General features: G+C 54.6%; 1 protein-coding gene across 1 annotated transcript in view; it reads left to right on the top strand.

Moving 5' to 3' along the window:
• Nucleotides 1-13,310, top strand: part of LOC145340291 (telomerase protein component 1-like) — a gene marked incomplete at its 3' end in the record, with an annotated part of 53,180 nt that extends 39,870 nt beyond the window's left edge. The window contains exons 18-22 of the mRNA XM_080184733.1: nt 82-199; nt 2,796-2,920; nt 5,646-5,745; nt 7,285-7,440; nt 13,098-13,310. Coding sequence (XP_080040859.1) covers nt 82-199; nt 2,796-2,920; nt 5,646-5,745; nt 7,285-7,440; nt 13,098-13,310 — 712 coding nt within the window. The remainder of the gene's footprint in view (nt 1-81; nt 200-2,795; nt 2,921-5,645; nt 5,746-7,284; nt 7,441-13,097) is intronic.
• Nucleotides 13,311-15,016: the final 1,706 nt, after the last annotated feature.

Below are 15,016 nucleotides of genomic sequence, written 5' to 3'. Positions count from 1 at the left end.
TTCCCCCCCCACCACCACCCCCCAAAAAAAAAACCATACCCCCTCCTTCTTTCGCACCCACCACCCCCTTTTCTGTCTCAGGAAGGTGATGACGACTCCGACGGTGCCTCGCTGTGCGAGCGTCTCGCCCTCTGGCCGACTGGCGGTGGTGGGCACCAGCGAGGGTTACCTGCACGTGCTGGACCTAGAGAGCGGACAGGTAGGTCTCTCGGAGCACCCCCCCCCAACCCCAAGCAGCTTTCGGAGAGAGAGACCCCTCCCACCTTGGCCAACAATGCCCACACACCTCCCCTGAGGGAATGAAGCAGTAAAAACCTGCCATCCTTGAGTAAGAGCATTGTAAGAAGGATGGAGAGGAATTGGAGAGAGTGCAGAGGAGATTTACCAGGACGCTGCCTGGTTTGGAGGGTAGGTCTTAAGGTTGAGGGAGCTGGGCCTTTTCTCTTTGGAGAGAAGGAGGATGAGGGGCGACTTAATAGAGGTTTATAAGATGATGAGGGGGATTGATAGAGTGGACGGGCAGAGACTATTTCCTCGGGTGGATGTAGCTGTTACTAGGGGGCATAACTATAAGGTGGGAGATATGGGAGGGATGTCCAAGGTAGATTCTTTACTCAGAGAGTGGTTGGGGTGTGGAATGCACTGCCTGCTGTGATAGTGGAGTCGGACACTTTAGGAACTTTCAAGCGGTTATTGGATAGGCACATGGAGCACACCAGAATGATAGGGAGTGGGATAGCTTGATCTTGGGATTGGACATAGCTGGGCACAACATTGAGGGCCGAAGGGCCTGTACTGTTCTATGTTTCTCTGTAAAAGCATAAGACGGGAGACTGACCAATTCAGTTAGAAGCTTGGGAGATTCCTTTCTCCAGGCAGTGAGGTGAATGTGGATAAAGGAATCAGACTGTCCTACACTGCAGGAGACAAATAGGCTCATTGAGTCTGCACCGACTTTCTCTGATAGAGCATCTTACCCAGGCCCACCCCCCTCAGCCCTATCCTTATAACCCCACGTATTTACACCGCAAGTGCACCTAACCTATGCATCTCTGGGCACTAAAGGGCAATTTACAATGGCCAATCCACCTAACCTGCACATCTTTGGACACTAAGGGACAATTTAGCATGGCCAATCCACCTAACCTGCACATCTTTGGACACGAAGGGGCAATTTAGCATGGCCAATCCACCTAACCTGCGCATCTTTGGACACTAAGGGGCAATTTAGCATGGCCAATGCACCTAACCTACACATCTCTGGGCACTAAAGGGCAATTTAACATGACCAGTCCACGTCTTTCGGACTGTGGGAGGAAACTCAAGCAGACACGGGGGAGAAGGTGCAAACACCACATTTCAGTGACCCAAGGCTGGCATTGAATCCGGGTAACTGGCGTCGTAGGGCTGCAATGCGAAGCACTGTGCCACCCCATTAATAAGTTCACCACTAACTGAGGAACTCGCGCTAAGGCGTGCAGGCATGAAAGGTTGCGTCAGTGAATATAGTCACAATGGAGACAATAGAATACAGTCCCAATGGGGAGCTGTGGTATACAGAAACAGTGGGGGACTGTGGAATACAGTTGCCATAGGGGGTTATAGATTACAGTTGCCGTGGGAGGCGATAGATTACAGTCGCCATGGGGATTATAGAGTACAGTCGCAGTGGGGGCTATAGATTAAGTTAAAGTGAGGACTATAGGATACAGTCGCAATGGAGCTATAGAGTACAGTCGCAGTGGGGGCTATAGATTACAGTCGCTGTGGGGACTATAGATTAAGTCAAAGTGAGGGCCATAGAATACAGTCGCAATGGGGCTATAGAGTACAGTCTCGTTGGGGGCCATGGAGTCCATTGGCGTGGGGGCCAATAGATGAAGTCAAAGTGGGGGCCTTAGGGTCCGGTCGGTGTGGGGGCTACAGGGGCCAGTGGCAATGGGGGCGATGGAGTACAGACAAAGCATACTGTTCACAGAGAGTAGGAAAGGAGAGGGTGCAGAATGTAGTGTTGCAGTCATAGGGTGTAGAGAAAGGTCAACTTAATACGAGGTAGGTCCATTCAAAAGTGCGGGATTTTCAGAGTAACCTCTCGGCAGTGTGAATGTATGCTTGCTCGTGACGCTAATGAATAAACTTAAAAAAAAAGTCAGAATCTTATGAGCTGGTTAGGAATCGCCCCCTTCTGCGGAAGTGAACGGATTTTAAAACATAGAACATTGAACACTACAGCACAAACAGGCCCTTCGGCCCACAAGTTGCGCTGATCACATCAATACCTACCAATCCATAGACCTATCTATAACACCCAATCCCATTAAATCCCATATACTCATCCAGAAGTCTTTTAAAAGACCCCAGCGAGTTCGCCTCCACCACCACCGACGGCAGCCGATTCCACTCACTCACCACCCTCTGAGTGAAAAACTTACCCCTAACATCACCCCTGTACCTGCTCCCCAGCACCTTAAACCTGTGTCCTCTCGTAGCGGCCATTTCAGCCCTGGGAAAAAGCCTCTGAGAATCCACCCTATCTATTCCTCTCAACATCTTATAAACCTCTATCAGGTCACCTCTCATCCTTCGTCTCTCCAAGGAGAAGAGACCGAGCTCCCCTCAACCTATCCTCATAAGGCATGCCTCCCAATCCAGGCAACATCCTTGTAAATCTCCTCAGCACCCTCTCAATAGCTTCCACATCCTTCCTGTAATGAGGCGGCCAGAACTGCGCACAGTACTCCAAGTGGGGTCTGACAAGGGTCTTCAGCTTTTGTTTGCCTCTCCCCCCCCTCTAGGAGCTGAGGTCGCTGGCCAGTAGCTGTGACGGAATCTCGGATTGCACGTTCCTGGGCGAGACCGCACTTTGTGTCACGTCTTTCGACGGCAGGATCGAGGCTTGGAGCCTCGCGGATGGCTGCAGGTAAAACGGTGAAGTGGTGGGGGTGAGGGGGCGTGGGGGAGACACGTGCAAACAGAGAGCGGTCAGCCTGGAGAATTCCCTGTAGGGAATAATTGAAGCCAAGACATTGTATGTTTTCGAGAAGGGAGCTGGATATAGAACGTAGAAAAACTACAGCACAAACAGGCCCTTCGGCCCACAAGTTGCGCCGATCATATCCCTACCTACCAGGCCTATCTGTAACTCTCAATCCCATTAGATCCCATGTACTCATCCAGAAGTCTCTTAAAAGACCCCAACGAGTTCACCACCACCACCACCACCACCACCACCGACGGCAACCGATTCCACTCACCCACCACCCTCTGAGTGAAAAACTTACCCCTGACATCTCCTCTGTACCTGCTCCCCAGCACCTTAAACCTGTGTCCTCTTGTAGCAACCATTTCAGCTCTGGGAAATAGCCTCCGAGAATCCACCCTATCTATACCTCTCAACACTTTATACACCTCTATCATCTTATCACTTCTATCGTCAGAGATCCTGTGTATGCTGAGCCTGGTTTCCTTCAATCTGTGCAAAGACTTCATGTTAAGATATTTCTGCCTATAGAATTCTATGATGCAGAAGGGAGGGCATTCGGCCCATTGAGTCTGCACCAACCACAATCCCACCCAGGCCCTCTCCTCATAACCCCATGTATCGACCCTAGCTAGTCCCCTGACACTTGAGCAATTTAGCATGGCCAATCCACCTAACCTGCACATCTTTGGACACTAAGGGGCAATTTAGCATGGCCAATCCACCTAACCTGCACATCTTTGGACACTAAGGGGCAATTTAGCATGGCCAATCCACCTAACCTACACATCTTTGGACACTAAGGGACAATTTACCATGGCCAATCCACCTAACCTGCACATCTTTGGACACTAAGGGGCAATTTAACATGGCCAATCCACCTAACCTGCACATCTTTGGACTGTGGGAGGAAACCAGAGCACCCGGAGGAAACTCACGCAGACATGGGGAGAATGTGCAAACTTCGCACAGACGGTGACCTGAGCCAAGAATTGAACCTGGCTCCCTAGTGCTGTGAGTCTGCAGTGCTAACCACTGTGCCTTCCTCAAATTGCTCCAGTTTCCTCCCAAAGTCTAAAAGACGTGCTGGCGTCATTGGCCGTGCTAAATTCTCCCTCAGTGTATCCGAACAGGCGCCGGGATGTGGCGACTAGGACATTTTCACAGTAACTTCATTGCAGTGTCTCATGATACAGGGTGTGCTATTTAGGATTGAGATGAGGAGAAGCTTCTTCACTCAGAGGGTGGTGAAGCTTTGGAATTCTCTACCACACAAAACTGTGGAGGCCAAGTCACTGAATATACTTAAGAAAGAAATAGACTTCTGGACTCTCAAGGTGTGAATTACTTCAGTTAATGGTAGGGCGTCGGGAGGAGTTATAAAACAAAGAGATCTAGGAATACAGGTTCATAGCTTCTTGAAAGTGGAGTCACAGGTGGACAGAGTGGTGAAGAAGGAATTCAGCATGCTTGGTTTCATTGGTCAGAACATTGAATACAGGAGTTGGGACGTCTTGTTGAAGTTGTACAAGACATTGGTAAGGCTACACTTGGAATACTGTGTACAGTTCTGGTCACCCTATTGTAGAAAGGATATTATTAAACTAGAAAGAGTGCAGAAAAGATTCACTAGGATGCTACCGGGACTTGATGGATTGAGTTATAAGAAGAGGCTGGATAGACTGGGACTTTTTTCTCTGGAACGTAGGAGGCTGAGGGGTGATCTTATAGAGGTCTATAAAATAATGAGGGGCAATGATCAGCTAGATGGTCAACATCTTTTCCCAAAGATAGGGGAGTCTAAAACTAGAGGGCATAGGTTTAAGGTGAGAGGGGAGAGATACAAAAGGGTCCAGAAGGGCAACTTTTTTCTCACAGAGGGTGGTGAGTGTCTGGTACAAGCTGCCAGAGGCAGTGGTAGAGGCGGATACAATTTTGTCTTTTAAAAAGCATTTAGACAGTTACATGGGTAAGATGGATATAGAGGGATATGGGCCAAATGCGGGCAATTGGGATTAGCTTAGTGGTTAAAATCTGGGGGGCGTTGAAAAGTTGGGCTGAAGTGCCTGTTTCCATGCTGTAAACCTCTGTGACTCTGATTGGCATGGGGAGAGTGTGCTGGAGTGTGACGTTGAGATACAGAGTGGAAGGGCTGAATGGCCTACTTCTATTTTTGATGTTTCTATGTCCCAGCAGTCTTTCTTTATAGGTGCTCAAGGTTCTTAAATTACACAATGCCCTTCACCTCCCTAGCTTAACACTGGCTGCCTGCATGGGTGGATGTAAACCTGTCCCTCTCAGGACAGGTACAGCACGGGGTTAGATACAGAGTAAAGCTCCCTCTACACAGTCCCCCCCCATCAAACACTCCCAGGACAGGTACAGCACGGGGTTAGATACAGAGTAAAGCTCCCTCTACACTGTCCCCCCATCAAACACTCCCAGGACAGGTACAGCACGGGGTTAGATACAGAGTAAAGCTCCCTCTACACTGTCCCCCATCAAACACTCCCAGGACAGGTACAGCACGGGGTTAGATACAGAGTAAAGCTCCCTCCACACTGTCCCCTCATCAAACACTCCCAGGACAGGTACAGCACGGGGTTAGATACAGAGTAAAATTTATGTTCTGGAGTCTGATCCCCTCTCTGACTCTTTCCCACAGGCTGCTGCTGATTGAGGGTCACAGCGACCGGATTACCGGATGCGCACTAAACCCCGACGGTAAACATCTGGCCACCTGTTCTTGGGATAGAACGGTGAAGGTAGGTCCCTGATGTATCAATTCTGGTCGCCACACTACCAGAAGGATGTGGAGGCTTTGGAGAGGGTACAGAAAAGATTTACCAGGATGTTGCCTGGAATGGAGGGCATTAGCTATGAGCAGAGGTTGGAGAAACTTGGTTTGTTCTCACTGGAATGATGGAGGTTGAGGGGAGACCTGATAGAAGTCTACAAGATTACAAGAGGCATGGGCAGAGTGGATAGTCAGAAGCTTTTTCCCAGGGTGGAAGAGTCAATTACTCGGGGGCACAGGTTTAAGGTGCGAGGGGCAAGATTTAAAGGAGATGTACAAGGCAGATTTTTCGCACAGAGGGTGGTGGGTGCCTGGAACTCGTTGCCGGGGGAGGTAGTGGAAGCGGATATGGTCGTGAGTTTTAAGGGGCGTCTGGACAGATACATGAATAGGATGGGAATAGAGGGATATGGTCCCCGGAAGGGTAGGGGGTTTTAATTCAGTTGGGCAGCATGGTCGGTGCAGGCTTGGAGGGTCGAAGGGCCAGTTCCTGTGCCGTAATTTTCCTTGATCTTTATTGTGTGCGGTTTTGGTGTCCCTTATCTGAGGAAGGATGTCCTTGCTACAGAGGGAGCACTGCGAAGGTTTACCAGGCTGATTCCTGGGATGGCAAAATCCAAGCTTTTGTTGCCCATTCCCAATTACCCCTCGAATGGAGTGCGATCCACTTTGGTAGCGATAAGAGGAAGGCAGATTATGACTTGAATGGGTGTAAGTTAAGAGAGGTAGATGCTCAGCGAGGCCTTAGTGTCCTCGAGAGAATCAGTCGCTCCAACTACGTGCACAGACAGTAAAGAAGGCAAGTGATATGTTGGCCTTCATATTGAGAGGATTTGACTTTAGGGATGTTTTGCTGTAATTGTACAGGGTGTTGGTGAGGCCACATCTGGAGTATTGTGTGCAGTTTTGGTGTCCTTATCTGAGGAGGGATGTCCTTACTACAGAGGGAGCACTGCGAAGGTTTACCAGGCTGATTCCTGGGATGGCAGGTCTGTCATATGAGGAGAGACTAACTCGGTTAGGATTGTACTCACTGGAGCTTAGAAGAATCTGAGGTCACGTACCAACTGACTTGAATACAGCTTCTTCCCTGCTGCCATCAGACTTTTGAATGGACCCACCCAGGTTGATCTTTCTCTACACCCTCGCTGTGACTGTAATACTACGTTCTGCACTCTCTCCTTTCCTTCTCCCCTGTGTCCTCTATGAACAGTGTGTTTTGTCTGTATAACCGTGCAAGAAACTATACTTTTCATTGTATCCCAATACATGTGACAATAATAAATCAAATCCTTCTCCCCTATTTACTCTATGAATGGTATGGTTTGTCAGTCCAGCCCACAAGAAACAATACTTTTCACTGTATTCCAATACATGTGACAATAATAAATCTATGTACTCTATGAACAGTATGCTCTGTCTGTATAGTGCTCAAGAAACAATACTTTTCACTCTTTCCCAACACACGTGACAATAATAAATCAGATCAAATCTTATCCGTTCACAGGTCTGGGCGGTGACCCCCGGGAAGCTCAACGTGACCCTGACCAATCCCCACCCCCTCAACTGTGTGACCTTTCACCCGGAGGGGCAGCTGCTGGCCACCGGAAGCTGGGACCGCACGGTCCGAATTTGGAACTGGGTGACCGCCAGAGTGGTGAGGGTGAGTTACCGGAGAGGGGTGGGGGTGAGGAAGGGGGGAGGAGAGGAGGAGTGTGAGTGAGAGTGTGTATGTGTGAGAGTGCGTGTTTGTTTTTTATTCATTCCTGGGACACGGGCGTCCACTGTCTGGGTCCAGCATTTATTGCCCATCCCTAGTTGCCCCTTGGAGGGCAGTTGAGAGTCAACCACATTGCCGTGTGGCCTCTGGAGTCACGTGTAGGCCAGACCGGGTAAGGACGGGCAGATTTCCCCTTCCCTAAAGGGATATTAGTGAACCAGGTGGGGTTTTTCCGACAATGGTTTCACCGTCATCAGCAGATTCTTAATTCCAGATATTTTTTATTGAATTCAAATTCCACCGTCTGCCGTGGCGGTATTCAAACCCGGGTCTCCAAAAAATGATTCATAGGCTAGCAATAATACCACTGGGCCGTTGCGTATGAGTGTGTGTGTGTATGTATGCGTGTGTGTCGGAGTTTATTTATTTTATAAGACCCTTGTCAGGCCTCATTTAGAGTATTGTGCGCAGTTCTGGTCGCCTCACTATAGGAAAGATGTAGAAGCTATTGAGAGGGTACAGAGGAGATTTACAAGGATGTTGCCTGGACTGGGAGGCATGCCTTATGAAGTTAGGTAGAGGGAGCTGGGACTCTTTTCCCTGGAGAGACGAAGGTTGAGAGGCGACCTGATAGAGGTTTACAAAATGTTGAGAGGAATAGATAGGGTGGACTCTCAGAGGCTATTTCCTCGGGTTGAAATGGTTGCTACGAGAGGACACAGGTTTAAGGTGCAAGGAGGGAAGTTCAGAAGTGATGTTAGGGGTAAGTTTTTCACTCAGAGGGTGGTGAGTGAATGGAATCGGCTGCCGTCAGTGGTGGTGGAGGCGAACTCGCTGGGGTCTTTTAAAAGACTTCTGGATGAGTATATGGGGTTTAATGAGATTGAGGGTTATAGATAGGTCTGTAGGTTGGTAGGTGTTGATGTGATCGGCGCAACTCGTGGGCCGAAGGGCCTGTTTGTGCTGTAGTGTTCTATGTTCTATTTACAAGTTTTCACAAGTAGGCTGACCTTAACACTGCAATGAGATTATTGTGGAAATCTCCTAGTCGCCACACTCCGGCACCTGTTCGGGTTACACTGAGGGAGAATTTAGCAGGGCCAATGACACCTAACCAGCACGTCTTCTGGACTGTGGGAGGAAACCGGAGCACCCGGAGGAAACCCACGCAGACACGGGGAGAAGGCGCAGACTCCACACAGACAGTGACCCGAGCCGGGAATCGAACCTGGGGTCCCTGATGCTATGAGACAGCAGGGCCAACCACTGTATCACCCGTGTCTTGGGGGTGAGTTGTCAGGTAGAGGAGGAAAATGGGGGGAAAAGTAGGGAGGGGAACGTAGGTGAGAATGAGGGTGGTGCTGTTACCCCATGAGAGGGTCAGGGGAGAGGGACAGGGAATGCAGAAGAGTACAGCGCAGGAACAGACCCTTCGGCCCACTGTGTTGTGCTGAGCATGTTGCCGAGTTAAAATAATCCCTTCTGCCTGCCCTTGCTCCCTATCCATCTACTCCCTTACATGTTCATGTGCTTATCTAAACGCCCCTATCGTATCTGCCTCCACCACCACCACCCCATCAGTGCGTTCCAGTCACCTACCGTAGAAAGCTACAGCTCAGAAACAGGCCCTTCTTGGCTGTGCCAAACCATTTTTTCCCTAGTCCCACTGACTTGGACCATATCCCTCCACACCCCCTCTCATCCGTGAACCCGTCCAAGTTTTTCTTAAATGTTAAAAGTGACCCGGCATTTACCACTTTATCCGGCAGCTCACTCCACGCTCCCACCACTCTCTGCGTGAAGAACCCCCACTCTAATATTCCCTTTAAACTTTTCTCCTTTCACCCTTAACCCATGCCCTCTGGTTTTTTTTTTTCTCCCCTAGACACTCTTGTCTAAAGAACAATTTACCCCTCATGTGTGGCATGGTGACGCAGTGGGTTAGCACTGCTGCCTTACAGCGCCAGGGTCCCGGGTTCGATTCCCAGCTTGGGTCACTGCCTGTGTGGAGCCTGCACGTTCTCCCCATGTCTGCGCGGGTTTCCTCCGGGTGCTACGGTTTCCTCCCACAGTCCGAAAGACACGCTGGTTAGAACGTTACAGCGCAGTACAGGCCCTTCGGCCCTCGATGTTGCGCCGACCAGTGGAACCAATCTAATGACCCTCTAACCTAAACTATTCCCATGTTATCCATATGCCTATCCACTGACCATTTGAACGCCCATAAAGTTGGCGAGTCCACAACTGCTGCAGGCAGGGCATTCCACGCCCTTACTACCCTCTGAGTAAAGAACCTACCTCTGACATCTGTCCTATAATTACCACCCCTCAATTTAAAGCTATGTCCCCTCGTGTTAGCCATCACCATCCGAGGAAAAAGGCTCTCACTGTCCACCCTATCTAACCCTCTGATCATCTTGTATGCCTCAATTAGGTCACCTCGTAACCTCCTTCTCTCTAAAGAAAATAACCTTAGGAGGATTGGCCGTGCTAAATTGTCTCTTAATGTCGGTGAGGGGGGGGGACTATCTAGGGTAAATGCACGGGGATAGGGCCTGGTTGGTGCAGAGTCGATGGGCTGAATGGCTCCCTTCTGCACTGTAGGGATTCTATGCTGTTCACGTCTCCTTTGAACTTTCCTCCCTCTCACCTTAAGTGCACGCCGCCACACCCCCCCCCCCCCCCCCCCCCCCCCCCCACCCTGGTATTAGACATTTCTGGGGGAGAAGATTCTGACTGTATCAGCGAGAGGGGAGAACGGGAGTGGGGGGTAAGGGGAGACGACTGGTGGAGGGAGGGAGGGAGGGCGATGGCGGGGAACAGTGGGTGAGGGAGGGTCTGGGTGTTGCCGTTGAGCTGGAGGTGTAGTTTAATCTGCCCGCCTTGGGTTCGCTCCTGTTCTGCGTCTGCCATCGATTTGCCCGCTCGACCGATCGGTCCAGATTATTCCGAAGGATGGGCGGGGGTGGGGGGGAGAGGATGGAGCATCAGGGGAGGGCCCGTACTCCCTCCCACCCCCCCACACCCCTCAGCGTATCTGACACCCACCTCACCCAGTTGTTTTTTGCTGTCTCTCTCTCTCTCTCTCTTGCTGCCTCCCTCCTCTCTCCGACCCCTCCCTCCCCTCTCCGCCCCGACCCCTCCCTCCCTCCCTCTCCCGCCCCGCCCCCCTCCCCTATCCACCCCTCCCCTCCCCATCCACCCTTCCTCCCCTCCCCTCTCCACCCACCCCTCCCCTCCCTCTCCACCCCTCCCTCCCTTCCCCCCCCCCCCCTCCCCCCCTCCCTCTCCCCCTCCCCCTCCCCTCCCACCCCTCCCCTCCCCTCCTCCTCCCTCTCCCCCCCTCCCTCTCCTCTCCACCCCTCCCCTCTCCTCTCCACCCCTCCCCTCTCCTCTCCACCCCTCCCCTCTCCTCTCCACCCCTCCCCTCTCCTCTCCACCCCTCCCCTCTCCTCTCCACCCCTCCCCTCTCCACCCCTCTCCTCCCCTCCCCTCTCCTCCCCTCCCCTCTCCTCCCCTCCCCTCTCCTCCCCTCCCCTCTCCTCCCCTCCCCTCTCCTCCTCCCCTCTCCACCCCTCCCCTCTCCACCCCTCCCCTCTCCACCCCTCCCCTCTCCACCCCTCCCCTCTCCACCCCTCCCCTCCCCTCCCCTCCCCTCCCCTCCCCTCCCCTCCCCTCTCCTCTCCACCCCTCCCCTCCCCTCTCCTCTCCACCCCTCCCTCCCCTCTCCACCCCTCCCCTCCCCACCCCTCCCCTCCCCTCTCCTCTCCACCCCTCCCCTCTCCACCCCTCCCTCCCTCTCCACCCCCCCCTCCCCTCTCCACCCCTCCCCTCCCCTCTCCACCCCTCCCCTCCCCTCTCCACCCCTCCCCTCCCCTCTCCACCCCTCCCCTCCCCTCTCCACCCCTCCCCTCCCCTCTCCACCCCTCCCCTCCCCTCTCCACCCCTCCCCTCCCCTCTCCTCCCTCCCCTCCCCTCCCCTCCCCTCCCCTCTCCACCCCTCCCCTCCCCTCTCCTCTCCTCTCCACCCTCCCCTCTCCTCTCCACCCTCCCCTCTCCTCTCCACCCTCCCCTCTCCTCTCCACCCCTCCCCTCCCCTCCCCTCTCCACCCCTCCCCTCCCCTCCCCTCCCCTCCGCCTCTCCACCCCTCCCCTCCGCCTCTCCTCTCCACCCCTCCCCTCCGCCTCTCCTCTCCACCCCTCCCCTCCGCCTCTCCACCCCTCCCCTCCGCCTCTCCACCCCTCCCCTCCGCCTCTCCACCCCTCCCCTCCGCCTCTCCACCCCTCCCCCTCCGCCTCTCCACCCCTCCCCCTCCGCCTCTCCACCCCTCCCCCTCCCCTCTCCACCCCTCCCCTCCCCTCCCCTCTCCACCCCTCCCCTCCCCTCTCCTCTCCACCCCTCCCCTCTCCTCTCCACCCCTCCCCTCTCCTCCGCCTCTCCACCCCTCCCCTCCGCCTCTCCACCCCTCCCCTCCGCCTCTCCACCCCTCCCCTCCGCCTCTCCACCCCTCCCCTCCGCCTCTCCACCCCTCCCCTCCGCCTCTCCACCCCTCCCCTCCGCCTCTCCACCCCTCCCCTCCGCCTCTCCACCCCTCCCGTCCGCCTCTCCACCCCTCCCTCTCCGCCTCTCCACCCCTCCCTCTCCGCCTCTCCACCCCTCCCTCTCCGCCTCTCCACCCCTCCCTCTCCGCCTCTCCACCCCTCCCTCTTCTCCTCTCCACCCCTCCCTCTCCGCCTCTCCACCCCTCCCTCTCCGCCTCTCCACCCCTCCCTCTCCGCCTCTCCACCCCTCCCTCTCCGCCTCTCCACCCCTCCCTCTCCGCCTCTCCACCCCTCCCTCTCCGCCTCTCCACCCCTCCCTCTCCGCCTCTCCACCCCTCCCTCTCCGCCTCTCCACCCCTCCCTCTCCGCCTCTCCACCCCTCCCTCTCCGCCTCTCCACCCCTCCCTCTCCGCCTCTCCACCCCTCCCTCTCCGCCTCTCCACCCCTCCCTCTCCGCCTCTCCACCCCTCCCTCTCCGCCTCTCCACCCCTCCCTCTCCGCCTCTCCACCCCTCCCTCTCCGCCTCTCCACCCCTCCCTCTCCGCCTCTCCACCCCTCCCTCTCCGCCTCTCCACCCCTCCCTCTCCGCCTCTCCACCCCTCCCTCTCCGCCTCTCCACCCCTCCCTCTCCGCCTCTCCACCCCTCCCTCTCCGCCTCTCCACCCCTCCCTCTCCGCCTCTCCACCCCTCCCTCTCCGCCTCTCCACCCCTCCCTCTCCGCCTCTCCACCCTCCCTCTCCGCCTCTCCACCCTCCCTCTCCGCCTCTCCACCCCTCCCTCTCCGCCTCTCCACCCCTCCCTCTCCGCCTCTCCACCCCTCCCTCTCCGCCTCTCCACCCCTCCCTCTCCGCCTCTCCACCCCTCCCTCTCCGCCTCTCCACCCCTCCCTCTCCGCCTCTCCACCCCTCCCTCTCCGCCTCTCCACCCCTCCCTCTCCGCCTCTCCACCCCTCCCTCTCCGCCTCTCCACCCCTCCCTCTCCGCCTCTCCACCCTCCCTCTCCGCCTCTCCACCCCTCCCTCTCCGCCTCCCCGACCCCTCCCCTCTCCGCCTCTCCAGGTCCTTGCAGGACACCCGGCCTCCGTGCGAGCTGTCGCCTTCACCCCATCGGGAGACTACCTGGCCTCGGCCTCATTACTGGGAGATGTGCGCCTCTGGTCGGCCCCCTCAGGATCACCGGCCGGCAGCTACCGGGCCCACGCGGGTCCCATCACTGCTCTGCGGTACCTTGCCGGGGGTAAATGCCTGCTCACCACTGGCGAAGACCACCAGGTAACCAGGGTTCAGTCCAGCGAGGGAGAGAGAGCGATGGGGAGGGCGGGCACATGGGGAGAAGGAAAGGAGAGGGTGCAGAATGTAGTGTTACAGTCACAGCGAGGGTGCAGAGAAAGATCAACTTAATGTGAGGTAGGTCCATTCGATAGTCTGACAGGGAAGAAGCTGTTCTTGAGTCTGTTGGTACGTGACCTCAGACTTTTGTATCTTTTTCCCGATGGAAGAAGGTGGAAGAGAGAATGTCCGGGGTGTGTGGGGTCCTTGATTATGCTGGCTGCTTTTCCCCGAGGCAGCGGGAAGTGTAGACAGAGTCAATGGATGGGAGACTGGTTTGCGTGATGGATTGGGCTACATTCATGACCCTTTTGTAGTTCCTTGTGGTCTTGGGCAGAGCAGGAGCCCATACTGAGCTGTGATACAACCAGAAAGAATGATTTCTATGGTGCTTCTCTGAAAGTTGGTGAGGATCGTAGCAGACATGCCAAATTTCCTCAGTCTTCTGAGAAAGTAGAGGCGTTGGTGGGGCTTTCTTAACTTTGGCGTCGGCATGGGTGGTCCAGGACAGGTTGTTGGTGATCTGGACACCTAAAAACCTGAAGGTCTCGACCCTTTCCACTTCATCCCTGTTGAGGTAGACAGGGACATGTTCTCCTCTACGCTTCCTGAAGTCGATGACGATCTCCTTTGTTTTGTTGACATCGAGGGAGAGATTATTGTCACCGCACCAGCTCACCAGATTCTCTCTCTCTTTAGAGAGAGGCAGAGAGGATGAAGGTGGGAATTCTTCACTCAAAGGGTGGTGAATCTCTGGAATTCTCTGCCCGTTGAAGTGGTGGAGGCTGCCTCGCTAAATATTTTTAAGAAGCGGGTTGATGGGTTTTTGATAAGAGAGGGGATTAAGGGTTATGGGGAGAGGGCGGGAAAGTGGAACTGAGCCACGACAGATCAGCCATGATCTTATTGAATGGCGGGGCAGGCTCGAAGGGCTAGATGGCCTACTCCTGCTCCTATTTCTTATGTTCTTATGTTCTTATTATTCTTTATTCATTCCTGGGAAATGGGTGTCGCTGGCTGGCCAGCATTTATTGCTCATCCTGAGTCACCCTTTCAGTTGAATGCTTTGCTTGGCCATTTCAGAGGGCAGCTGAGAGTCAACCACTTTGCCGTGTGGCCTCTGGAGTCACGTGTAGGCCAGACCGGGTAAGGACGGGCAGATTTCCCCTTCCCTAAAGGGACATTAGTGAACCAGGTGGGGTTTTTCCCACAATGGTTTCACCGTCATCCGTAGATTCTTCATTCCAGATATCTTTTTTTCTTGTTGAATTCAAATTCCACCATCTGCCGTGTGGCGGGATTCGAACCTGGGTCCCCCCCCAGATCTTGTTCTGGGTCTCTGGGTTAATAGTCCAGCGACAATACCGCTGTGCCACTGCCTCCCCCCCCCAGAGCTTTAAGGCCTAGGCAGCTGAAGGCACGGGCGTCGACAGTGGAGGGCGATTGAAGTCATGGTGTTGAAGTTGCTGGAATTGGAGGAGCGCCGAGATCTCGGAGGGGGTTGGGTTGAAAGGGACGACAAAGAGGGGATTGGAGGAGGGATTGCGGCCGGGGGTGGGGGTGGGGGGGGGAGTTAAAAGATGGAGGGGGTGGTGAGGTTGCAAGGGGCGATGGGGGGGCAGTTTGGGACACTGATGTGCTTGTGCAGG

The sequence above is a fragment of the Carcharhinus amblyrhynchos genome, unplaced genomic scaffold (genome assembly GCF_965287045.1).
Source record: "Carcharhinus amblyrhynchos unplaced genomic scaffold, sCarAmb.v2.hapA scaffold_902, whole genome shotgun sequence".
Taxonomy (NCBI): Eukaryota; Metazoa; Chordata; class Chondrichthyes; order Carcharhiniformes; family Carcharhinidae; genus Carcharhinus; species Carcharhinus amblyrhynchos.
Note: the sequence above shows the minus strand (reverse complement) of the source record. Positions and strands in the feature narration are given on the sequence as shown.